This window comes from Hippoglossus stenolepis, chromosome 11 (assembly GCF_022539355.2).
Source record: "Hippoglossus stenolepis isolate QCI-W04-F060 chromosome 11, HSTE1.2, whole genome shotgun sequence".
NCBI classification, from domain to species: Eukaryota; Metazoa; Chordata; class Actinopteri; order Pleuronectiformes; family Pleuronectidae; genus Hippoglossus; species Hippoglossus stenolepis.
In genome coordinates, this window is record NC_061493.1 from 13536959 (window position 1) to 13564306 (window position 27348).

The 27348-nt window shown below is 42.1% G+C and overlaps 1 protein-coding gene across 2 annotated transcripts in view; it reads left to right on the forward strand.

Moving 5' to 3' along the window:
* The first annotated feature begins 202 nt into the window (after positions 1 to 202).
* Positions 203 to 27348, forward strand: part of tnn (tenascin N) — a 35439-nt gene continuing 8293 nt past the window's right edge. Inside the window, exons 1-12 of one of the 2 annotated variants that reach the window (XM_035169782.2) lie at positions 203 to 407; positions 5461 to 5649; positions 6449 to 6649; positions 6852 to 7226; positions 13266 to 13396; positions 13494 to 13623; positions 16005 to 16187; positions 16765 to 16854; positions 22925 to 23188; positions 24650 to 24913; positions 25261 to 25524; positions 27073 to 27336. In XM_035169782.2, the coding sequence (XP_035025673.2) occupies positions 5463 to 5649; positions 6449 to 6649; positions 6852 to 7226; positions 13266 to 13396; positions 13494 to 13623; positions 16005 to 16187; positions 16765 to 16854; positions 22925 to 23188; positions 24650 to 24913; positions 25261 to 25524; positions 27073 to 27336 (2353 nt within the window). In that variant the 5' untranslated portion in view covers positions 203 to 407; positions 5461 to 5462. The remainder of the gene's footprint in view (positions 408 to 5460; positions 5650 to 6448; positions 6650 to 6851; positions 7227 to 13265; positions 13397 to 13493; positions 13624 to 16004; positions 16188 to 16764; positions 16855 to 22924; positions 23189 to 24649; positions 24914 to 25260; positions 25525 to 27072; positions 27337 to 27348) is intronic. The other variant, XM_035169783.2, reaches the window with a different exon arrangement.

Genomic DNA, 27348 nt, shown 5'->3' on the forward strand with positions numbered 1-27348 from the left:
ATTAAAAATTGAAGCAAGTGTTGAAACGACGAGGAATCAATTGTGTTTAGGGAAGAAAGTGACTTACTCGGGGGAAAAAGTGGTAAACGCTGCTCGTTATCTCTCCTCCTCCCCTCCCTCTCCATTTTCATACCATCACTCGAGGAGAGGACGAGAGGAGGGGAGAGGAGAAACTCCCGAGCTAAGTGCCCATTGGCCTATAGGCATTTGGGAGAGATTTTTAACAATTGAAGAGGGAGGGGGGAGAGCAGAAAGTCAGCGGTAGCAAAGAAGTCTTGGAATCAGCCGGCCTGGCCTGTCAACAGGTGGCAGAGGGAGTTCAGTCCTTCAGAGAGAAGAGAGGAGAGAAGGCAGAGAAGAGAGAAGGCAGTGAAGAGAGAAGAGAAAGTTGAAGAAAACCCTCAAGGGTAAGGAAACTTATTTTAATTCCATGGTTTTTTAAACAAAGAAGTTAATTGTACTAAATTCTCAATTGAACGTTTAAATGTGATAGACCCGTTGACCTGTGACAGTGTCAGAAGTTTAGTTGTGAGGTTAGATTTATAATTTTGATTTCTCTGCAGTGAATGCATCATTTTTAAATGATCCCAGGGAACCAATTAAGCTTTTTGCTTCCCTCGTAATCCTTCTTTCTCTCTATTCATTTATTTCCCACTCAGCCATTTATCAGCTTCTCTCCCTCTTCAACATCTTTTCTTCTTCTCCAGCCAATTCCCTTACACATCTTTCCTCCTGTCTCTCCTCCACTCCTCATCCCTCACCTCCACCTCCCTTCATTCATCCTCTATCATCAGATGGTCACTGAGGTTTTAATGAGGCGGTGCACATCCACAGCCTGTGACTCTGCTGTCAGTCACATTAGAGACTGAAGTTGGACCCTGACACCTGGAGTTTATCATGTTAGTTTAAGTTTGCATGGCAGCACTTTGTCTGTGGGAAAGCTGTGGAAGGTCTGATCGCTGATACATGTCATGGGGGTGGCGGCTGCGGCTCAGGAGGACCATATAACAGGAAGATCGGTGGTTTGATCCCGAACTGTCCGTGGGGAAGACACTAAACCCCAAATTGGCCCTGATGGCTGTGCCTGACAGTGCGTGAGTGATGTGTGACAGAGAAAGTGCACGGTATAAATATGTGTGTGAATGGGTGAATGGCAGAAAAACTGCATGAATCCCTTTGAATGGTCATCAAGACAGAAAAAGCACTCAAATACAAACCATTCAGCCATATGTGACGGGGTTTGAAGTTATATGTGAACTTTTCGTTATATATGTGAAGTGTTGTGCATCGTTCTTTGTGTTTTGCTATGAGCAACAATGAATTTTAACATGAATATAAAATACATTATTTGAAGTCAGATGCTCTATGCAATCATATTGACATTTTCATTAGTTAAAACAATATTTAGAAATGCTCATAAATCAACATTGGAAAACTTATTCCACTAACTTATGATCTGTAAACCCAGTTCACAACAACATTATATCATAGATAAGATTATATAATATTACATTATACTATTATTGCCTGTCAATAAAGGTGCCAGGACACATTTTCCTCTGTGATAATAGCATAAATATTTCTAATAACTATGTGCAGGGGTGATAGATGGTCTCACAGGGCTGTCAGTCCGGTATAGATTTACATTTAATGCTACTGTGCTGGCTCAGGGAATACACAGAAGGCCTCGCGAAATGAGCCACAGATGTGGGCCCTCAGCCATGCAAAACGATAGAGAGAGGAAGACAGAGAGAAGGAAAGAGAGAGGATGAGGAGGGGGCAATAAAACCCTTAGTGGGTGGCTCATGAGATTGTAAAATGTGACTTCTTTCATAAAAAACTCAAAACTCAAAGTTATGGATTTTTTTTTTCATTTACCCCTCAGTGATTGAAACTGACCCCTTGGGCTCATGAAAGCCACAAAAATGATTTTATTATATCATAGAATTATCTGGATCTAGAGCTTATGGGATGTGTGGGTTGTATTATGTTTTCTTTCTTTTTCGGTGGGTCAGGTTTTCATCTGATAGCCCCATAGAGGGCGAGGCGCCTCTGTGGTTCGGATGAAGCCAAGTCCTTATCGAGGTCTCCTTCTGTGCGGCAGCAGGAGGCAGACGGAATCATGAAGATATGAGCTCTGCTGCTCTCAGACGATAATTGCTTTCAGCTTCGTTTTATTCTTAGCTTCCCTGTTCTGTCTGCAAGCTGCCGTGAGGGGGAAAGGAAAAAAAAAAGAACGGCCACAAACGCTGCGAGTTTGGAACCCCGGGCGTAAAGACATGACCTTGCCTCTCCTCTATTTCAACCCTCCCTTCTCTTTCATCCTCGTGCTTGTTGGTTTGCTCCGATGGGATTTGTGCAGAGTTGAAACCTGGCGAAACAGTCAGTCTTTTGTCTGAGGCCTAATGGCTCTCCAGAGAGGAGAGGGCAAATGTGCTCCTCTTCTCCTGCCTCCTCCCCATCTGTATTTCCTGTACAAGGTACTTTCTGCAGCTGTTTGTCTTCGCTCTTGTGGTCTGTCCTCCCTCTCTGGTGCATTCACCCTTTCCAAAGCCCTGAGATTATGAGGAGACGTTTTTAAAACATGCTCCAACACACAAGCATCCCTCACGGACTGCCAAGAAGCCCTCGGTGAAAGTTGTCTGTGGATCCAGACACTGTTGTCTCCATGTGGTTAAATTACAGTTGTTGCCTTTGCAGGCAGGTCCCTTGTTAGCTGTAAATACAAAGTGTCCCACACATACTGTACACACATGTAGAGTCCAACACTTCTTACCCCCTTATAAAAGAGTGAACAAACATTTTACAGGCCCATTGACATAGCTCTGCTTTCACATAGAGAGGTTATAGTCAGGAAGGAATTTTGAACTGTGTTTATGGACATGTTGAATTTTACTTGAGTCGGCTTTAAAGCCCCAGGTTGAAAAGTAATCTGGATCAGCAGAGAGAACCTATCTCTCTATCGCTCTATCTATCTATCTATCTATCTATCTATCTATCTATCTATCTATCTATCTATCTATCTATCTATCTATCTATCTATCTATCTATCTATCTATCTATCTATCTATCTATCTATCTATCTATCTATCTATCTATCTATCTATCTTCCATTTATTCCACCCATATATCTGCCAGTTATCAATCATTGATCCATCATTCATTCATCTATGCATCCATCCATCCATTCTTTCCTTCCTACCTTCCTCATTCCACATTCATCCATTGTCCATCAATCAATCTCTCCAACACTCTTAATTCTGTTTGCACCATTTCCCTCTTTATTCATTGTTTCCTCTCTCTCTCTCTCTCTCTCTCTCTCTCTCTCTCTCTCTCTCTCTCTCTCTCTATCCCTCCATCTCCACCCTCCTCCACACTGAGACAGACTTACTAGTCAGTTGTGGCTTTACATGTGGGAGGTCACAGTTCTGTCTCCTCCAGGAGAAATAAGAAAAAGTGCCTGAAAATGTCGAGCATCGAATAAAACCTCGACAGGGAGCTATAAACATGCTTGTTAAGCATCTCGCAAGAGCTCAGTTCTGTTCCACATGGCTAAATCATACTATCTGTAATGTGACTAACTGCTAGACTGTCACAGATTCACACACACTCTGTCCATCATCCTCTACTCAGTCTCTCTTACTTACTTCATCCCTCTCACGCTACAGTTTTTCATCTCCAATTCCTTTACTTTCCATCTGTCTCTCTCCATCATTTTCTCATAATGTCTCTTTCATTTTGTCTCTGGTTTGCCTTCCTGAATCTTGGCCATTGATAAACCACCCACTGAAGTCTATGGTTCCTGGCCACAGTATAAAAAAAGCTATTTCTCTGTGATGTCATAGTTTGGATCTCTTGTACAGGGACCAGTCTTAAACCTCAGACTTTTGACCAGCAGCAATCAAACAGCTTACATAAGCAAACAAGGTCAAGCATATCGAGTTTGGACTTGTAAGAAACAGGTTATTTTGATGACATGTCCATTCGTCTTCCTTGAAAAGGGCTGGAGAATTTCGACCAGAGCTGCTTGAGTTACCTCCTGCATAAATCATCAGAGGAAAGATTCAAAAGCCAACGTTTATTTGACTGAAAACAAGTTGAGTCCAGTTGAATAATCAGATTTCCACATGAGCCTCTGAAAGTATTCAAGAGGTTGCATATTTATTTTAACAGGATCTCTGTTAATCTGATAATGGGTTAATCGTGGTATCCGGAGGATTTGGCAGGTTTAAGGTTAACTGGTTGACATTTTAATGTTCCGGCCAATGCTCATGCGGTGTCCAGGGGGATTTTACAGAATCTGTTTCTCTCACCAGACATTTTTCTGCTTTTACATCTGTTTGACTCTTTAAAATTACAACACAACAAATAGTTTATTCAGCTTTTATAGTTCCTGTAAAAGGAACTATAAAAGTCCAGATAAAACACTGAAATCAGAGAAAGACTTCCGTCTTCTGTGGTTACTACCTGTATATGTGTAGTACTTAAGAGTTTGCAGTACTTAGTTCCATAGAATAATACTGTATCCTTCAAACAAATCCAGCTAATATATTCAAACATGTATGCTACAGTATATTACTATACAGTTTTCCAGTTGCCAGCAGGACCTCCTACACTTTATTACTGAGCTTTCAGTCACTCCATTAGAGGTCTTGTGTTTACATAGACCACACAAGCTCAGCAAATTATTATAATAATGAATCATTATTCACACCAGAAAGTTAAATTCAGACCAAAGTCTCAAACAGCGCAGAGTGAAGGTTAAGACAGCCGTATAATTAGGCTTCCTTGAGGAAGCTGCTGTGAGGTTTTAAGTTCAGATGACATCACACACAATGACATCATCACTGAAGACAGGTTTGTATGCTTTCTGAAGCCCTGAAACGCCTGAGCGAGCACTACTCATGGTTTAGTGGGAAAAAGGATATTTGTTAAAGTGATGACTGCTCACTTTCTGCTGCCAGGTGGAATGAACACACACACACAGTTTAAATAAAAACCAGTGTGCCCCGCTGACTGTAATGTAATTCAGTAATGTAACTAATCCACACACTATTTCTGTCCTCTGTTCTCCATAAAACTGTGAATGGAAAGTACAAACATGAGTCTCGACGCAGAGACTGATGTCCAGTGAGCTGTGACGACAAACATCTTCAGTCCCAGTTGTCTGTTACACATAGTTCATGCAAAAGACACCAACTCTCTAAAAATTGCTTAAAAAACAAACAGATGGGATTTAAATTTCAGCTCAGAGCCTCATGCTGCTCTGTGTGAGGTGAGTTTGATGTGCCTGTCAGTCCGAAGTGCAGGAGTTCTGTTTTGTTCCTCTTGATACGATTGAATCAGGTAAAAATAAAAAGACGTTAATGAATGCACTTACCTTTTGGGGAAATAGTCCCTGCTGCACACTGGCTATTACTGTCTGGTTTAACAATGATCTCCTCTTATCTTGTCATCCAGCCATGCCCACTCGACTCCTGCGGAGGGCCCTGTGCCTGTGGGCCCTGCTCAGCACCGTCTCGCACCTCAGCTACGCCGACAACCAAGCAGACCCCTCAGCCCCAGAGCAGGGAGTCACCTTCAGCCACGTCTATAAAATCGACATGCCAGGGAGCTCCAGCTGTAAACTGGAGAGCCAGGACGAATCAGGTTATTCAAATCAAATTCAAAACTAACTCAGTAAAGCGTAAAACTCTGCCAAGACCCAACAGTCCACCTTAAATGAAACCAAATTCTAATATTAATAATAAATAATAAATAAATTAGTGATACAAATTATAAAAGCACAGGAGTTAAGTTTTGTTTTAAAGACGTTTACTGAACTAGCTTCTCTGATATTTAGTGGCAGTCTGTTCCACATCTTTGGAGCGTAGTTTACAAAAGCTGTGTCTCCGCATTTTCTTTCGGCTGTTTTTGGGGACCTCTAATAGATTTGCTGCAGATGATGTCAGTGTTCTAGAGGGAACGTATTTAACTAGAGAGTCAGCCATGTAACTCGGTCCTCGCCCATTCAGAGCCCTGTATGTAAGGAGGAGAACCTTGCTGTGTTAACAGCAGAACACGGCTGCAGAGTTCTGAATGTGTTGTCCCTTTAATACACAGTCTCTTTAATATGCCTGATCTTTTTTTATTATCTGGAACCATGCATTATTCCCTAGGGAATTGGTGAAAACATAAAAAAACTACTCTATCTGGCAATGTTAAATAAAGTGAAAAGAAAAACCTGAATGCACCAAAATTATATAAGTTCTTCTCTGACCCAAACCTCATTCTTTACCCAAGTTCCCTGGTAATCTGTCCAGTAGTTTTTGCATAATGCTGCTAACAAACAAACCAACGCTGACAACCCCCTTGGCGGAGACAGAGAGGAGGGCATTAGAGGTGTACTTGAATCTGTGATTATCCTGAATCATCACAGTATTTTTGACGATCTGTCCTTTTTTCTCAGGTCTGCAGACAGAGACGACTACGAACGGACAGAACGATATAATCTTCAGACACAACATAAGGCTGCAGACGCCCAAGTGCGACTGTGCGGAGTCTGACAGTTTCAAGTCTTTGTTGTACAGAGTCAATGGGCTGGAAGAAGAAGTCAACTACCTAAAGACCCAGTGTACTCAGGGCTGTTGTGGAACAGGTGGTGCTGTAGGTAAGGTGGTGCCACAGTCTAAATACGTAAGAGGCTGCGCCGAACTCTTGACCGACAAGTGTCTTCTCTTCCTGCATTAAGTGTGTTTTCTAGTAGTGTGCATATGTGGAAGAATCTAATCAATAAGGGTGAACAGGAGAGACATTTCATTCTGCCCTATACCTACAACCTAGCACACAGAATAACCTTTCTCTGTCTCAAGGTGTGGACACAAGCTGCAGTGGCCATGGTACCTACCAACACGACACCTGCAGCTGCCTCTGTAACCCGGGATGGGAAGGCCCCGATTGCTCAGTGTCCTCCTGCCCAGATGAGTGTAATGACAATGGCCGATGTGTGGACGGGAAGTGTGTTTGCCAGCAGGGCTACACGGGAGACGACTGCGGCCAGCTGACATGTCTGGGCAATTGCAGCGACAAGGGACGCTGCGTGGACGGGAAATGTGTGTGTTTCCCGCACTTCAGTGGCGAAGACTGCAGCGTAGCCAAGTGTCCCAATGACTGCAGCGCTAATGGCCGGTGTGTGGACGGCCAGTGCATCTGTGATGAAGGCTTCTATGGAGAGGACTGTTCATCAGGTGAGCAATTCAAATTCTAAATAATGCAAATACATAAAAAATGAGTAAAGGACGGATATCAGTTGGTCGCAAGTAGCAGAGCATCCACAGGTCCATGTGATACCGACGGTGTTAGAGGCTTGGTGAACACCATAGACCGTGTATTAAAAAGGAGAAGACCCACATGCCTAGTTGAACTACTTTAGAGGTAATGGCTGATTTGCTAGCAAGGTACATGTGAGCACTCTATTGTCTCTCTACTGTGCAGTTTACTGACTCCAGGTTTGCATAATTTCATCATGGGACTCAAGATTCTCATTTGACCTTTTTATACAGTGGCCTCTGTGGCTCTGCTGACATTAAGCAGTGAATATTGATTGGTTTCTTGTAGAAAGCACAGATTCTATAAAAAGCTCTGGGACCATTAAGAATGTAACACTTACCCCTTCATGCACAGTTCACCCTCTTATTCAGTTCTTTCCCACATTGTTTAGTTAAATCTTTTGGGACCTCGGTGAAATAGCTGCCATTGTATCTGCTAATCCTCCACCAGCTGTTTAGAATACTGAATGTTTCAGGGTCCTTGGCTAACACATCATTTGAACAGTGATCACCAACAATATCCAGTTCTTTTCAAACAATTGTACAAATGATAGTGGCCACTTCGACTTTGCTGCCTCATAGCAACAACACAGCAGTCAGTTAATAAGACGCCTGCTACCAAAATACCTTGTACGTTTGCAAAATAAAAAAAGAGATGCATTAAATGGTTCAGTAGTGCTGCTTTCAGTCATGCAATGATCTCCGGACATTCTCCTGAAACTATCTGGAGGGGCTGTATGGAAAAACATAAATGTGTCAGTTGTTCCAAAGTTTTTCCCACCAGCTCCCTCGTAAAGTGTCCAGAGAATGAATCCATGTGAGTGGAAATTGTCCGAAAAATTCACAGCGAGCAAGTGGGTGTTTTGATAAAGTTTCTTAACACGAGACAGATGCAAAACTGCAAAAATAATACAAATGTATCCTCTACCCAGGTGCCACCCATCACCTGAGTGTTCTGGACATTTTCCTGTTGTTGTGAACACCTGTGATTTGGAAAACTCCGACTGTGCTCTTCAAATCGGCAAAGTGCGGAGAATGTGGGGACCCAATGTTCCACACATTTCCTGTCTGAAAATGACTTGGTAGCATTGTAGCTCAGCCAATATTTTTGCCAAAATAATCTGACATTGTAATAACCATTTCTGTTGAGGCTCTCTTCATAACCCCAACCATCTTTCTCCTGCTTTGTGGCTTTTGGCACCGTTGACTTTTCTAACATTCTGCACAATAATTATATTGAGCAGCAGTGGAATCCTTGATGTAGCTTAAACTATAATCTTACACTCTAAATATAACAGCTAACTATGAGCAATAAACGGTCAGCTTATTGACAAAAGTGTCTCTGAGGGAACCCAAAGTTTTGGCAGTTATTATGAAGACCTTATAATGACCTACTTCTGTGGAATTCAAAGCATCACTCCAACAGTTATTTCAGATACAGCAGGTGATGGGGCCCTGTCCGTGCGCTGACCCCGTGGACACTGGCAGCTTTGGACTTCTGAAAACGTATGACATCGGGTCACATAATACCACAGGGAACACCCATCAGTCTTCTGGGGCTCCATCGAAATGTTTGACCCCGCAGAAAAATCATCACCTTTCTTGCTGAATGCGTTTCTTGCCAAAACACTCTTGCTGTACTGCCCCGGGAGCAGAGGACAAAATTACATTTCATGGCAATTTGAGGCCAGAAGAGCAGAAAGGTGAGCAGCAGTAGCAGCTGCCCGGCACGGAAAGTTGAATTCACACATTGGGACTGTGAAGAACCCGAGGAGTTTTGGCTGTGAGTGAATGACGGATAATTTTGCTCTGTCAACATACTCCCTCTTGGATTACAGCAGTAGCAAATAATCTCCTTTGTATAACAATGTCTGTCTGTACTGGTCTGGGACAGTTCTTCTTCTACACTTAACCCAGCGCACAGAGGGCACACAACCCGAAGTCGCACATTATTAAAGTTAAAGCATGTCAATCAACCAAAAGAAAGTGGACAGCAAACTTCAGGTGCTGAGCGAAAGTTTTAGAAACTTGAAATGGGAATAAACGGTTAAGTCTTCACAGTAGCAGGTCAGCTATGTCGAAACCCTCGATGGCGATTCAGTTTCTTCAAGCTGTGCTTTGCTATGCAGAGGCACAGAGAGGGAATAATTAGAGACAGATCCGCAGCTTCATGTGTAGGTGCGGCTGAACGGAGTCCAACAGCAACAGTGGCAGCAGTCGACAGAGGAAAAGTCAGGGTGGATGGGAAAGTGGGAGGCAGGAAAAAAAAAGCCAATATGTTGATATTAGGTGTTAGTAATAGTGGAAAGAAAGCAGTGGGAGAAGAGGAGAACTACAGCAACACGGGTTCAGAGATTCTTTGTTTCATGTGGCTTTTTGCCATTTCGACACCTGGATGATGGATGTCAGTTTGCTCCCTGGGTGATGACGGCAACATGACTCCCAAAGTGTGGCTACAGATATACCGTACACCCATTATAGTGCAGTGTAGGTCCAATGCATTTCATAGGTAAGATAAGATAAGATCAACTTGAATGATCCCAGGCCAGGTAAATGAACTTCTTACAGCAGCAGATGGTCGAAATAAGGTCGACAAGAGAACATGTAAAAGTATAAAAAAAGAATAAAAAAGGCAATAAAATAAAATATAATACTAATATTTACATTACAGGCACTTTTCACAACAGACAGAAAAAGGTTTTCTAAAGAAGCGTACTTGAGAAGTGCAGTTTTGGTATACAACATGAATATAAGTATAAAAATGTTATGTGTATATGTTAATCAAGTTTCATTATTACTATCTATGTTCTACAATCAAAGGCAAAGGTAATATGGTTTGGGTGCTAAGACAAAGAAAACATGAATTTTCTTTATCCTTCAGATTATATTGAAAAAGAGGATCATTTAGCAGCCACGTCTGAAAATCTGGATATTATGACTGTGGTAAATTCTTTAAATCAACACAACCCGGGAGCTTTGGGTTTAACGTTCTTATCGCACTTTCTGTCAGTGTCTCAAAGACGTTTACTTTCATCTACGGACACATTTAAAGAGATTGTGTTCTTCATAATGTACCCTTTGATTTTTGTTCTTGACTCAAAACCGTATTTGGCCATTTTTTCTCAGTTTCACGTGGGTTGTCTCAAAAATGTGGTTCATGTCTGATTTGAAAATATTTCAAACATGATGGGAGTTTTATGTAATCTTATAGGATTCAGAGGAACTAAGAAATAGATTTGTTGTTTGAGTTCCTACTTCATAGATCCTGAAACACTGGCTATGTTTATGGACACCAATATTCTGACTAATCACTTAATTCAGAATAGGACAATATTTTGAATGTGGTGTTTACATGAGTTGCTATTAGAATATTCCATTCATAGTCCAGTTGATATGTTACAGAGCGTAGTCTGGTTACCACTCATCACGTCCAACACACCATAATGTCTGGCCTTATTCCGATAGTTTAAAACCCCCAATCTGAAATAGTTTAACGTACAATGATACCATTTTGGGGGTTTTAATCTGATTTTGCATAAACTCCTCTTTATTTTTCCATCCTGTTTACACCCAGGGTCAAGCAGAGCCGTATGTTGATGTCGCAAAATGCTGAAAAAAGTCGGATAGGATTTCATAATGTGATTAAGGTCAGAATAGTCCATGTTTTAATTAAAGAAATAAAGAAAATTCTGTTTACATGGCGGCGTCTTATTCAGAATACTGTCTTCATCAGGTTTATATCAGAGTATTGATGTACATGTAACCATGAGTCACTGATACTTCCTTATTCCTGCAGTGTTTTGCAGTCAAGAATATTGTTTCAGTCACATTTTCCGTCTTCAAATTATATTTCACTCCATTTCAATCAAGGGAGACACAAATCAGCACCTTTTCCGCTCTTCATATGTTAATTTATTCACCCCAGCTGTTCCCGAAATATAACCTGAGGGTGAAGGCTGTCGATAGTTGCGCCTCAAGTAGCAACAGGGGGCTATTAACTGATATGGAAAACGACTGCTACATTTGAGGGAAAACACTCAGCTTCCTGTCTTTGCCGTGTGGAACAGTGTCTGAAGCTGATGTGAATTCCATCCCTACCGAAGTTGTAGCTGACTCCTTCACCACCCGTTTCACATTTTCGCCGCTTGAAATATGCTTACATTTCTGTGTATGGTTTAATTCTCAGAATCTAACACCATGTACCATTTATTTCAATCTACCGCGCCCACAGACTGGTCTCGTTCCTGGAAAGCCTTCACTCCCCAACACTGCTGACTTGCTGCCTTCTGTCTTTTGGCTGCTTTTTTGTTATCATACTCCCCTTTAGTTATATACTGTACCTTCTTGCCCCCTCACCGTATTTTTTTTCCATCAACGCCACTGAAGCGCTTTGGCCTTGTATAACCACTGAAGACAATATTTTCTCTAAACTATTTCCATCTCAGGTTTGGGAGGAAACCTTGATGTTCGCAAAATTCATTGCGTTTTGCCTGGTTGGTTCTTTCTAAATGGTGTAAGAGGAACACACAGGTGAAAGAGAAGGAGAGATCCCACTTCCAAGAGGCCATTGAGTTCTGTTTCAACACTTTAAAGACTGACGAATGGCATTCAGTAGAGCGCAGACCACCAATCCGGCCCTACAGTTGCTTTAAATTCAATCAAGCTGCTGATTTCACACTCATAGATATTGTTACCCTGAATGGACCTGATTTGTTTCATCAAGATCCATGAATTATTCCCTGGGAAAATGATCAAAATGTTGAAAAAATCTCACAATGTTAAAGAAAGTGTTTATTTAACGAGTTCTGCCCTGATACATATCTTCTGAAACTTCTGAAACCATGTGCAGGAGATTATATCAAAGAGGCATTCTCCAAGATTTCAGACCTGCAGGTTGTATGATGAAAAGTTCAATCCTATGAAATCTGGTGAATTACTGTGACTGCCACAGAGATTTGGTGACACCTGTTGCTGGTTGAAACAGCAAATGCCGGTTTATTACGTCACGTCACAGAATTCGGAGACGTTTCAATAAAGAACTGAGGCCCTAATTGGTCTTTTTCCATCATTCTGTGAGCAACCGTGACTTGTTTTCATGCTGCACCCAGCATGAGCCTGCGAGCTGCAGGGCACAGTTACCTCTGTGAGAAGTTGGAGGTGAGCAGCTTGTCGCCTGCAGCTCTTCATCTAACGGCTCAGCTGTGGCTACTCCGTCTTGTTTCTCTGCTCCCTGCAATATGACAACCCAAAGATAAAATATCAAAAAAATCGGGAAAATCATTGCGGTCTTGTTTTTGAGGCACATTTGTGATGAAAAGGTAGGAAGACAACAACACATTGTGTTTTCTCTGACCACTTCAGAAAAAAACTACCCCCGCCCAGACCCCTGCCTCTTATGAAACCACTTAAATTATTTTTTATTTTAATCTGCAGCAAACTGTACACAGTCATAACAATCAGTCCCAAAAATCTCTCAATGTTGACAGTAAAAAAAAAAATTCTAAATCGAATCCTCACCAAATTTTAATTGGTTCTTCCCACCACACCAACTTTCGTGGTAATCCATCCAGTAGTGTTAATGCAATCCTGCTGACAATCAAACAAACCAGTAAACTAACCGACAGTGGTGATATCATATCCTCCTTGGGAGAGGAAATCAATTCCTAAATCCTGAATGGTACACAGATGCAAAATCATGAATTTACAATTAAGCCTCATTCACCTCAAACTAATGAGCGTAATCCAAGAAATACCAAAAATGTCTTGTGTGATGTAACTGTTCCGTCTTTGACAGAAAATTGTTGGATCAGGCAGCTCAAGCCACAAGCTGAGAAAATTGGCTTTTAAAGCCTTTAAGTAATGTGAAGACTGACGGATACAATTAAAGTAAAATGTTCTGCCACCTCCATTAAACCTGATCTCTTTCTCTTTATCCACCTCTCTCTCTGTCTCCCTCAGTGTTTGGACCTCAGGGTCTGCGGGTGGTGCAGGTGACGGACGTCTCTCTCCTGGTCGAGTGGGAGTCAGTTCGTGGGGCAGAATATTACATTTTGACATATCATCCCAAAGGTGCTGGAGCCCTGGAGCAGGTACTTTCTCTTATCACTCGGTTTATGTCAGATAAAGGATGGAGCATGGAGACACATTTTTAAACATTTTTAGTTTTTTCGACCTGCTTTATCCTAGGTGCGGATTCCCAACACAAAGAACTCCTACCTCATCACAGGGCTGACTCCTGGGGTCACTTACATTGTCCAGGTGTACGCAGTCATCAAAGAAATCCACAGTGACGCAGACAAGATCGAGGCTACAACAGGTGAGAGATCGGATCTGAAAAAAACACACAACTAACATCATTACACATGTGTTTCTTTTGATTAGATCAGTATTTTCCAAAACGAGTTTCATTGCTGATGAGGTGGAATTGGGCCGGGTGTAGTTTCTGTGTTTCGTGGACAGATGTGACCCATTAAAGAATCACGTAGCAGGGAGGCCAGGTATTGCCTGCAGGTCTGGGACATTTAGTTTCTGTGGTTTAAATGGTAACAGTTGGGGTCAAATGTGAGCACATGCATGATGAGCCGTGAAAACGCTTAATGTCAAGCACTTAAATGTTGTGCAGAAGGAGGTGTTGCAGCTTAAGGCACTTGATTATAGGGAAGAGGCCAAGGACGATGGGTCCAGTTCTACAAGGATGCAACAGCATGCATGGCACCCTCAGCTTAAGGCAACATTATGCAACAATTTAACCTTTAAAGAGCAGCTTCAAAACAATTTTGGCATTGTTACCTCACCCCAAAGGAATTTGTTGAGTGAGTACGATCTCCTGGGAGAAAAGTGTAGCTAAGTGATTGTCAGTGGCTTAAACGGCCAAAATCAGGCCCAGCAAATTCAAGAGTAATGAAGACTTTATTAAAAATCATTTAAAAATCTGCGTCTATTAACAATATTCACCGAGGAAATTTAAAAGCGAAGTCATTTTAAAAGTTCGGCTATCTAGGCAGAGTGTAGCATTTACCCACCAGCTCACTGCACCTCCACCCAAGGCCCCAAACTCAGCATTCCGATGTGACTCCTGAGGCGACGGTTGTTTGAGGACAGGGTGTCGTTCTCACTCATAAAGCAGACTGTTGCTGAAAAGGAATGAAACGCTCTGTTCCATTACTACTTAACAATGTTCTGCAGCTGTGTTCCAGCTCAATCAGGTCATCAGGGGCTGCAACTGGGACCCTTAACACATGTTCATTTATCACACATCCTTCAATCACCGTGCTTACGGTCTGGTTTCCAAATATAGAACATCCTAAACTACTTTATTACACGTACCAAACGAATCAGAAACAGACACTATAGTATTGCGTAAAATCAATTACACCTGATTACACCATAAACTGCAGAAATGGTGGCTGTGATTATTCGGTGAGAAGAAACATTAACATAACTTTACTCTTAGTGTGGACAGATGTAAACTCATGTGTATTTGCAGATTATCATAATGTATAAGCAGGGCATTGATCAGTTACTGGTGGTCAGCGATGCCTTTTAGGTGTCTCCACGAGTGCATGCCAAAACATTATGTGCTATTTTGTAACAATGTGAGGTGACAAGTCGCCACAAACACTGACTTTGCATATTTGGACATAAACTCTCATATGAACGTTGCAATTACTTGTGTAAAATGTTTTTTGTTGCCTGTAAATAAATAAAAACAATATGTCTTGTAGTTCAATTGTTTTTCTAAAGGAGCAACGTACAAGCTGGAGCTTGTCATCATCAAGTTATTCATTAGGAGTTCGCTAAAAGTTTGTGAACCAATAAATTTGAAAGTAATTACAGGGAAACGGGTCCACAGATGTGTTCTATGGTAATCGTACTTGCTCACAGATGTGGCAGGACACAGATGTGACGTTGGTAGGCGTGAGACAGACGGACGGACAGAGCGAGAGACCTAGTTTGACTCTAATGTGTGGTTAGCCTGGTTAGCCATGGAAAACCTTACTGAGTCTGGCATTCCTGTACGGGCATGAGAAAACACGCCATCATCTGGCTCTTGGTTGTGTGAGTATCAGACAGCATGAGGCAGTGATTTCACTGAGCTCATAGTTTTCAACTTCAAACAATGATCTACTTCAAAAGAGGGTTTAAGTGAATGTTCTCTTTTCCCTTTAGGAAAACAGAGTAACTGACATTTTCTGTCTTAAAAAATGGAACCTTTTTCATTTGGTACCATTTGTTTTCTTTTCATCGTTCATATGATTCTGTCTTTTTTCACCAATGCTCAAATCCTGACGGCCCTCAACCCCTTATCATGTAGGATCGGCAAGTACACAGTGCTTACATGACTGAGAGCCATGTTCCACTAGTGTGTATGTTTACAATGAAAACATGAACTTTTCCTGTTCTAGTAGAATAATGTCATTTTACCCAAGAGATGACTTTCATTTTTACAGCAGGACAAAATAAAAATATTTTGATATGTTGGTTTTCTGTGACAATAAATGGCCAAAAGGCAAATTCCTGTTCGGCTGCTGCTCTGGGAAGGCCACATTAATGGGTGGTAGGGATTCATCGTCTTGCTCAAGGGCGTGTGGGAGCAGAACAGATGCTTGTGATTACGTTAATGCAGGTTTTCCAGTTTGAGGCTCACGTCTGTACACCCAGATCCAACTTGTTGTCCACCGCTTGTATCCTTCCCAGATGTCTCGGCCATCGATGATATTCAGGTTCTTGGCCAGACAGAAGTGTCTATCCTGGTGGACTGGAAGAACCCACCAGCTGAAGTGGATCACTTCAAGCTCACACACACTGACCCGGAGGGACAGGAGGAGGAGCTGAATGTACAGGGCAGCCAGGAGGCGCGCACCAAACACACTATAGTCGGTAGGTCTTGTCACAGAGCGAACACAGTTTATACTGAAGACATCCTCCGTTTGTTATAATGAAGGACTTTGTAACTTTTGTTAGACAACAGTTAGTATACACACATATGTGGTTTGCACACTGGATATGTAAATACAAAATACATGTATGAATTATCAATATGTCATACTAGCTGAACATTATAAAACTAGAATGTCACCCAGTATACTCCATATTCCTCCACCAAGACCCAACAGTACCCTTATGAAACCACATTTAAATTTACTAGATGCAGATTTTTAATTGGACCAAATAGCACACATTCATAAATATCAGTTCCCTAAAAATACACATTTGTCATAACTCTAACCCCAACCCTGTTTTTCCGCATAATCCTGCTAACAAACTAACAAACGCAATCATAAGCATAACCTCTGTGGCGGAGGTAAAAAAGAAGAAACATGTTTCTTTCTTAATCCTTTTAATCATTTTGTTACCCTCCAAATTTACCTTCAATTTGGGAACCACTTGTATCAAGCATCAAAAGTCTTACATATTTCCCTGTTCCCTGAAGTTTGATAAAGGTGTCTTTGTGCAGGTCTGTATCCAGGAACCGAGTACCTGATCTCAGTGCAGGCCATCAAGGGAACAACTGAGGGGAAGACGTCCTCTGTCACCGGGGCCACAGGTCAGTGTCAACGCATCAGCACTCGAGAGTTATTGAAGATAATGTGGCTCCTCAGTTATTATCAGAAACAGACTGCCGCTGCTGCCGTGCCGAAATTACACCGAGAGTACATTCGTGCCCCAACTGGCAGCGTCTCAACGTAGATGACACTTAAAATTAACACTTAAAGTGATAGATCAGCCACTTGTGGAAGTCAACTTGTCCATATTCCACTTAGTTGTGCAGCATTAAAGGCAGCTCTTATAGTTCTTGTCAAGGCACCTATAATTCACCAGTGGTCAGAAGCTAATAGGAAAAACACATAATCTGTCACACACAGAGTGCCGGTGCTGGTATTACCTTCCACACACGCAGCCAATGACAACAGAATAATAAATGCAGCCAGCAAGAGACACAATTATGGGTTGATAATGGACGGCTGGAATTCACAGTCTAATACTCTGGACTGTTTCCAATGGTTGTGGTGAGCATGGTCACCGAGGGGAAACGTGATATGAGCGGTGTAACGACTACAAGATGCTGAGGTGAGAAGGTTCCTGGCAATGTCGGATTTCTGTGTTTTGCGTTCTGGCAAATTTTTAAGACGTGAGGAGGAATTAATTTTACATTCTCTCTTTGACAGTTGGTCTTGACTTGACTTGGAGCTATTGTTTCAGTGACTGACACACGGTCCACACACACACACAGATCTTCAGCTGCTCCCATTATTCTGCTCATTTGTGCTTTGTTTTTTGCTGCTTTTCTCCAATCATGCACTTTCCTTTCTGTTTTCCTGTTCTCCCTCCTTTTTAGCGGTTCACAAGCAGTCTCCAGGTTGATGGCTCTTCATCTTTAAAACCCCGAGGCAGACAATTTAATGGTTTTTAGTTTTAGTCATCAGTGTTTGCCGGGTGTTTTCGAGACTCACCTCTCTTCTTTTTGAAGCCCGTCAGGTGCTCAAGGGGCCCTGTCACTGCTAATCTCCTTTCCCTCTGAGTGGGCCACCTAATTGCAGGTGCTTGTGAATGCTTGCTAATCCACCCCAGACAGACGGTTGGCTTGTCTCCACTTTGCAATGCTTCATTTTTAAGGCGAAGCAGGAAAAAGGCTTGGAGCTGTTTGAGGAAGATAGCCCTCAGCTGGGCTTGCCAGCGAGCACGTGGTGGTTTCATGAAGACAGACCTGACGCAACGGAGAGCGGAGGAGTCACCCTTTCTCTCACCCACTATCTCTCCGAACATGCCGTTAGCATTGGGCCGGCGAGGTTCTAATATGTGAGAGATGAGAAGAACTTGTACGCAGGAAATATGGGAAAATACAGGGAAGATGACGCCGATTGTTGTGGTCACAGCAGTTGTTCTCCGGGTGGGGGGCAGCTCTCCCCAGGGGAGGACTACAGAGCCTCTGTAGGGGGGCTGTGGATGACCAGGGATAATATGTGAGTCAGTATAAGTTCAATGATGGATTTATAGAGAAAATAAACAGACTGCTACTACCATGCTGATCTTAACTTCTCTCAAATTTATCTTGGATCCTTTTTTATTTGTTGTTCCACTGTCATTGTCAGTAATTGATTAAACAAACTAAACTGTGGGGTTAGGAGAGGGTGAACCTTTTTGGGCATGCAGAAAAAAAGTTTACAGTATGAAATTTGGGCAAAAAATAGGAATCAGGAATGATGGCACCAATCAGGGACATTAAAAATATAATTAGAAATCAAGATATTTATAAGAAATGTATGAGGCAGGTTAGAAAACCATGGGTCACTAAGAGGCAGTGTCAGTAGGTAATGCATTACTGTGCAGCTACTGTTAGATGAAAGTGAGCTTTGTCCTCCAGGGCTACAGCCGACTCCTTCTATTATAGATGCCCTGCGCTTTCCCTACATTCCCTCTTCACTCTCGTCCATTCGTTCTCTTTTTTATTTTTATTTCAGCTCCTCACACTTCACTGTCAGTATTACAAGTATACAGTAATATCGGTATATATTTTTAACGATACTGGAGTTGTTCATACTGTGCCATGACCCTTAAATATTGATCTAAATTCCACCGTGTATATGGCACTTTAACTACCCTCCAAAAAAACGACAAATAAACACAAGTTTAATTAATTTATCTCATCTCTGCAAGAAGGCAGCTCCGATGCTGAGCATGTTTTGAAAGTGCTTTGAATGGTGCTGCCGGATATAATCTGTCTTGCAGCTTGTAACTGAATTTAATATTTATGGCGGATTTCCTCGTGTTTATTCAGTGTTGCTTCATAGATCATCTTCTGTCTGTGGTGGTCTCATGTCTGTATGTCAATATGAAAATGATTAAATGACAGGTAACAGCCACGAATACACCAGAATCAAAAGAAGTCTCTGTTCGGAGCAGAGGTTTCATAGCCGCTGACCTGCCAAAGGATTATATGGGGTTTAAACTCAACACGCTACGGCTGCTTCTGCTTCTGCCGTTTCAAATTCAATTAAGACACCACCAAGGCCCGTAAAACCAGGAGCAGATGGGCTGGACTCAGGCAGAGACAGGGAATGTGGCGACCCGATGTTATCTGGACACATTTTAGCACCTGATGTGGTCCAGTGGGAGCTCCATGTCCGCACAGGCTCGGGCATGAGACGTTTCTGAGCCAGCTCCACTTAATAGATGCTGGAAAGAATTTGAAATTTGAAATGGCACTCGCTTTGTCGGTTACAATAAGTTATTCATTAAGGCACATTAATAATGAATGACTTTAATTATTGATGATTTGACTGAATTACTGCATCTTGAGTTTGACACAGGAAGAAACTCTGTTGGCTAAACTGAAACCTTGCCACCGACTGGATAATGAGGTGATGGTTTACAATGTTCCAAAGGAGCTATTCATATCATGTTTGTGTTCCTCTAGATGTGGACAAATAAAGTAAAGGAGTCATTTCTGTCTTAAAGAATTACGAGCTGCTTACAGTTCACATCGGAAAACACAGGAAAAAAGCCTGAAGCCAGGGGACTCCTGCTCAAAACATAAGTTACAAGTGACAGCTTCTAAAAGAATGGCACCTTATTGACACATATTTTCCCTCGGTTCCATCCTGAGACACACATGGACGTATGGCTGCCACTGCACAGCGAGGCCGTGAAGCTGCGAGGCTGTACGATGAAAGATGGCCTGTTACTCTGCGCTTTGTGGTCGATGCCTCTGCCGAACATGCCACCCATAATGGATAAGCTGTTTTCCAAATGGCTGAAGCCGCGGCTCGCGTTGTGTAGCCCGGTAGCTGCTGTCGCTCTGCAGCTAGTGGCGGAGAACGTCTGGGGTAACTCGATCCATCATAGAGTGTAACTTCAGAGCAAATGCGGGCTCCCTCAGAAAGGAGCAGTGCTCGGGAAAAAAAAGGATCTAATAACACATAGAGACTGTCAGGCAGCAGAGTTATATTGCCTGTAAGAGCGAAAGGAACAGTGCTTCTTTGTTCAGAGGGCGACAATGCAACAGCAGAGAGGGAGAAGGAGACCTGTGCTCTCCAGGAGAACAAGGCAAAGTTAAATTCAAGCTTTAGTCAGATGGTTGCAAATCAAATACATGAGATTACGTTGAAATGAGAAATCACTTATATTGATTATCACAAACAAAACTAGACAGTAAAAGATGAAACTACACGGAGTTCCACTTCTGTAAACTCTGTAGCAAAAAAATTTAAACTAGAATAACTCTAAGAGGAGCGCATACCTTCGCCTAGACCCAACAGTGCCCTTAAATTCAATCAATAAACTCCGTCCACTGTATTTTGTGTATTGCTGACAACTAACATACAAGCAAACAAATGCAGATGAAAACATTATCTCTTTAGAAGAGGTCACAATATTTCTAGTTTATAGCAATACTGAATCAAGGGCTGTTCTCCAGAGAAACTGACAAATGTCACTGAAAGCTACACAAATGGACCCACAACAAATAGCTTCAAAATTACTAGACAACCCAAAAAGAGATGCTGAACAACCACAATTACAATCTCTTTCACTGTCTGTGCCTGGGAGCCCATTATATTATAATACAGCTTTGTAAGTGTTTGTTGTAATGACAAAACATTCACAAGCAGCATGTCACACAGCAGAAACTAACTGCTGTTGATTTTTCTTGATGTCCTATTGAGACACTGCACACTTTCTGCAACAGAAAGAAACTGGAACAAACATTCAAACACTCCAGTAAATGTTTTTGTTTGTATCCACATGAATGAAGGACCAAGTGAGCATTCTGACTCCATACTTGACATCGCTCGCTTCAGGTACTCGTTTTTCGGCATGATCGCCTTTTCATTTCATGTTCAGCCGAGGAAACGCTGAAAAATGCAGCAGTTATAAATTCTTTCAGTGGTTTAGCTCGAGACAGACGTTGGAGCTGTGCAGCCGCAAGGACAGAAAAGTGACAGCAGGAGAAAGAGAGAGGGAAGAGACAAAGTTGGGGAGAACTGATGGATACTGTGAAAACCACAAAGGCACAATCGCCCTGAGCAGCACCATTAACTGCATATCGTTCCCCAACTCTTTCCCTTTTATTTCTATATTATCCCTATGAAATAGGGAAAAAAGGTGCATCATCAGTCAGTTTCCTTGACGACTCGGCACTGACACAAGACTGACCTCGGCTGAGCCGCCGCCACAGAGGAATCATCCGAAATGATGATTGCTTTTACATCTCCCTTCACTTCCTCTGTGTCTGTCTCTTTTATGTCTTCCTCCCTCTCTCTTCACGTTCACTGAGATTCCCTCCCATCCACACGCATCATGCGTCCCAACTTGTACCTTCCACATGTCTCCTGGGACTTTGAAGCACTGACTTTACGAACCCGACCACTGGCTTGTGATGTTTCTATGAAGAGCTTTTTCTCTGGATTAGTACAAATTCTGCTTTGGTGAACGTTTGTAAAAAAGTAAACTCGGGATAACAAGCTGGCGTGAAGTTATATCTGGGAAAAAGTTTGCGTGCTACATACGCTTTTGATTTAAAAATAAAAACAGCAGTGACAAGTCCCCTATAATTCTGAAGACTTCCACTTACTCACAAGCTGCCGTGGCTGATTCTGCTTCTTACTCTACTGCTTCCTCCACTCACATCAGCTCAATGCATTTGTGGTAAATACAAACCCACAGAGGGTGATTTACACCATTGTCATGTTAACCCTCAGCCCCATGCAGTTCAAACGAAATACAACCCTGATTTTGTTGAGACTGTCCTCCCTTTCAGGAAGGGACTCCAAATTACATATCAAAGTCATTTGCTCAAATACATACAAGTTTTTCCCCAATCCTTGTAGCCACGAGTGTTACTCTCTAAACATAGTACTACTAAACATAGTAGTGTGGAAATATATTAAAACTTTTTTCATTTTGTCTCCTACTAATAATACAACAATCAATTCATTTCATTTTAGAATTACCATCATCTTAACATATCCATGGCAGAACTACTTGTATTACTTTAGGTTTTGTTTTCAGCTCTCTCCATTTGATTGTTTCATGGTTTGTTTGTCTGTAAGCATAATGTGGGGCCACTTCAGGCAATGATGCTGCACTTCTCGCCTTTAAAAAGTAAAAAATGGATGTGAGCCTACAGTGGCCCACTTGTAAAATAGTAAATGTGGCCAAAAAAATCCAAAAACCAATGCGGGCAAACATTATTGGCAAACATGCAGTGCTCTAGGAAAGTTGAAATCAGGAAGTGAACCAAGTGGCCCATGTTAGTAAATAGTGAATATGGCCTAAACAGCACAAAACTAATTTAGGCCACCTTTGGCATCTTTTGTTGACATTCAGTATTGCTATGGCTCACTTGTTGGCCATATCTTGCAAAAAAAAGGAGTGGAGCGACCAAGTGCCATCATTCCACTCGTGGGCCAGATGAACTCTGTGCAGATCCAGATCAAGGGAGTGGATCCAGGATTTTTTTTAAACATTGTTATGGGAACTGATGTGAATGTGTGAAATTTGGTGGAGTTGCTTCTTGTAGCCTGGACGTGACGGACGAATCATCTTAACAACCCTTTCATTCATCTGGTTGTTTCGTGTTCTTTCTCATCTCTGTTTTGTTTCTTTATCTCCTCTAGACAACGATGCTCCGAAAAACTTTGTCACCACCCAGGTAACAGAGGATACTGCAACGGTTTCCTGGGATCGAGTCCAGGCAGAAATCGAGGGCTACATGCTGAGCTACACCTCCGCTGAGGGCTCCAGCCCGGAGATCTCCGTAGGCCGTGACAGCACCTCGTACAGGCTGGTTGGCTTGAGGCCGGGAGTCGTCCACACAGTCTACATCTGGTCCTACAAGGGATACAAAGTCAGCAGGAAGAGTTCGACAGAGGCTGAAACAGGTAAACTTTGAACAGAACCTGGGTTCATGACAGGAGCGATTGATTTGAGTCTTATATGCAGGTAATGCTGGAAAGTAGGTTCAAACGCTCATCTGATAACGAAAGGTAAACTACTAACACATCTTCTTTTTGAACATGAGGGCAAACATTCTCACTTTCGTCTGCACAACGATCTGTGACGCTCAGATATCTCACAAGTTCCCAGGCAATGTCGGTTGTTTTCTTTAATCCTTACAGCCTGAGAACAGAGGGAGTTTGAGATTTCAATGTTTCTTTAAAGCTCCATTGTGCAAGATGCTCTCTCTCCTCTTTGAGCAATGCACCAATAATTTCCTTTAAATTTTTGGAGTGATTTCTGTACAATTTTCTTGTCTTTTTTTTTTTTGCATTTGCAAGAGGTGAAAAACATCATTGACATTTTACACTTCACACACTAACCCCTCGTTACCTAACTGCCAAGGGGGAGGCTCTCACTAAAGAAGGCTGTATATGTAATTAGGTTGGACACCTCATTTAAAAGCAGCTTAGTTTAGCCTGGGGCAGGATGTCCACAAGAAATGTGAGACAAGCCAATCTGCACAAAGCCAGCTTTTCTGTTTCTCGTATGTTGTGCTATCTCTTAATCTGCCTGTTGTGAAGGTTAACAGCTGTTGCTGTCGGTTTGAATTTATGTTTCTGAAGAAATGCTGCAGGAGAACAGGTTTGAGTAGTGACTGGCATTTACCTAAAGCTTTACAGACTTTTACAAACTCAACGGTAAAGGAAGAGATATGGCCAGGAATAATTACCAATAGAACTTTAAGATTTTCACTATTGGGTTTTGCAGTTTTACTCTTTGTATATTTGTATATATAAAATTCTTAAATTTTTTTTCATCCATATTCTGATTTTCTGTTCTGGTTCTTTTTGACGAGCAAAGCAGACACATGCGCTCCAATAACCTCCCTCATACATCAAACAACAGGAGGCAAATATCTGAAGTGGCCTGGAACTCAATCATGCAGACTGGTCTTGAAACTTTTCTTAACTGTTGTTTGCAAGTGTTGTGTGCTGCTGTAGTTTGCATGTTGTTAACACAGCTCATAATAGAGTCATAGTACCTCTGCATAAATGCTTACATACAGTAGAGAAGTGATGTGATGTCAAACTGGAACAAGGAACAGAATATTTGATTCATAGTATATTTTCCTGTTAAAATATTTAATATTGGAACAATGGTTTTAAATTTAAATTAATTTTTTTATAAATAAACCTGAAATTTTGCACACTGAGTAAAGTCCAAAGACTAAGAACCATCAGACCTCTGCTCTCAGTCTCATCCAAGTTTGACATCTTCTCCAGACTTTCTAACGCCTGACTGCAGGTTATGTGTAGCAGGTAACTGCACACTGCTGGTTTGACTCAGTCTTGTGTAGTTTCTGGATGTATCGTCATCTTTACTAACCATGACTTCCCACGCAGACCTGGATGCCCCTACTAACGTCTTGGCCCGCGATGAGACAGAGTCCAGTTTCAGGGTGTCCTGGGATCACACTCAGGCAGCAGTCGACGGCTACGTCCTCACCTACAGCTCCTCTGAGGGCTCAAGTGCAGAAATCCCACTTGGATCTGACAGTAACTCTCACATGCTGACTGGCCTGAAGCCCGGCGTCCTCTACACCGTCTACATCTGGGCCGTCAAGGGGGGCAAAGTCAGCAGGAAGATCTCAACACAGGCTGTGACAGGTCTCAGATCTTCAACTTGTTATCCAAATCCAAAACATTTAGTTACCCGCCTGTCAGATGGCTGATTTGAAGGAAACCTCTTTTTTGTTGCTTGACATCATCATAACCTAATGTTTTTACGTCAAATCAAATGTTACACAGATGGGAGAGAAATTAACATAAAAAACATGCATTTTCTTAACTAAGGTGTTTTCAAACTCACAGAACCATTTAGCAATCCACCATGCCCTCTTTATGTAAGATTCACCATCCATTTATTTCACTTTGATATAACGTTTTCACCCATCTATGTAATGTAGTATGCGACCAGTAGCGTATTAATATGCTCCACTAACCTCTTCCTCCAGAACTGGACGCTCCCGCTAACCTCTTAGCCCGAGACGAGACAGAGTCCAGCTTCAGCGTGTCCTGGGATCCGGTCCAGGCAGAGATCGATGGCTACGTTCTAACCTACAGCTCCTCTGAAGGATCTAGTGGGGAGATCCCAGTCGGGCCTGACAGAACCTCTTACAGTCTGAATGGCTTGAGGCCGGGAGTTATCTACACTGTGTACGTCTGGGCTGTCAAGGGGAACAAAGTCAGCAGGAAGACCTCGACGCAATCGGAGACAGGTGTCAAACATTTATATATTTGTTGAACAGAAATTACCTGATCTTTAAACCCCAAAAGAAAAAAGGTGGTTCTCACATGGTAGACCAATTAGAATCGGCTTGTTTGTGTAAGCATCTTTCCGATGAATTACTTCCTCCGTTTATCCATCTACTTGCCAACAGCTATTTTGGGTCAAAAGGAGCAAAGCAACCTCGATGTATTTTTTCCCAATAACTTACTTGAGCTCTTCCTGAGTTGTCTCACACCAGCTCAGAGCTGTAAATCCCTCCACCATGTCCTGGGACCCTGCGGTCTCCTCTCATTCAATCATATCTGCAGCCTAAAGAGGCCTTCAGGGACATTCTCTCCAACTAGACCAATCAACTCTTCAATCTGTCAAGCAGACTGATTTCAGTCAACATGTCGGGATCCTCACCTCGGCCTCTTGTGTCCAACAGTCTGATTATTTCTGTCAAAGATTGTGATAACGGATGAAGGATGGATTGAAGAAAGGAAACCATCCAGACCTTTGGAAAAGCTCTCTGCTCACGAGAATGATCTGATATGATATCTTCATTTATACAAAAAGTTCCACTGACATTTTGTCTCCTGCATTTCTTACTCTAAATTTTGTGTAAAATCTAAAGTCTGGATCTATTGCTTGGTGTTGATACTCATCTGAATTGGAATCGGCAAACTTTTGAAGAGATGGAAATTGCCCTGCAAAGTCTCAGGACATGTTTGACATCCTTCTTGAATGCAGGTCTCCACCTGAAGTTTCTTTGGTTTCCACAATCTGAAGCATTCTTCATCTTCTAACCACAACTCTGTGCAGCTGCTAAGTTTGATACATGAAATTAAGGATCCGACACATTTTCAGCAAACTCACAAGGCCAAATATTTTGATGCGATCTGATTTCTCCCTGAAACTTGTAGAATGTGGACCAGCTGGTATTGGTGGATATACCTCCTGAATACGATAAAACCAGAGTCAATGAGTATAGATTCAAAGCAAACTCCTGTGTCCTGAGGTGAGGTCGACAATATTTAATCAGTACTTCTCGACCTTGAACACAACCGTAATCCAACTTCACAGGTATTGTTCCCAACTCCCAGCATTTCTGGCTGAGCTACTCAATTCCTAGCCACAGGCCTCTCTGGTTTCAGGAATGGGCTCACTCGCTCCCAGTTGGCTTGGCTTCAGCTGTAACTATGACTTCATTCAGAATTTGATGTTTCTGTGAATCTTTTTGGCCCAGAAAGACAATTAATTCTGAGTCTGTCATTAAACCAAATATGTGGTTATAATAATGGAAAAATAATAACAGATCTGATGAAAACTCAGCTCAAGAGACCTCATGTCATTTACACCAAATACCCTCATGAAGGAGCAGCAAGCGTTCAAGTTTCTGCATCTGATACAGATCTTTTTAAAGTTTAAAATAACCATAATTTTAATTTGACTTACAGTCATGTTACTAAAATCTGTAGACAATGCATGCTTAACAGTTTCATTTCTCTTTCTGCTCACCAGTTTGTTAACTACCTCCACTAACATCTCCCTCCAGACCGCGACGCTCCTGCTAACCTCTTAGCCCGAGATGAGACAGAGTCCAGCTTCAGCGTGTCCTGGGATCGGGTCCAGGCACAAATTGATGGCTACATCCTAACCTACAGTTCCTCTGAGGGCTCTAGTGGAGAAATCCCAGTCGGGCCTGACAGTATCTCTTACACGCTGACTGGCCTGAGACCTGCAGTTCTCTATACTGTCTACGTCTGGGCTTTCAAGGGAGGAAAAGTCAGCAGGAAGATCTCAACCAAAGCTGAGACAGGTTAATATACTT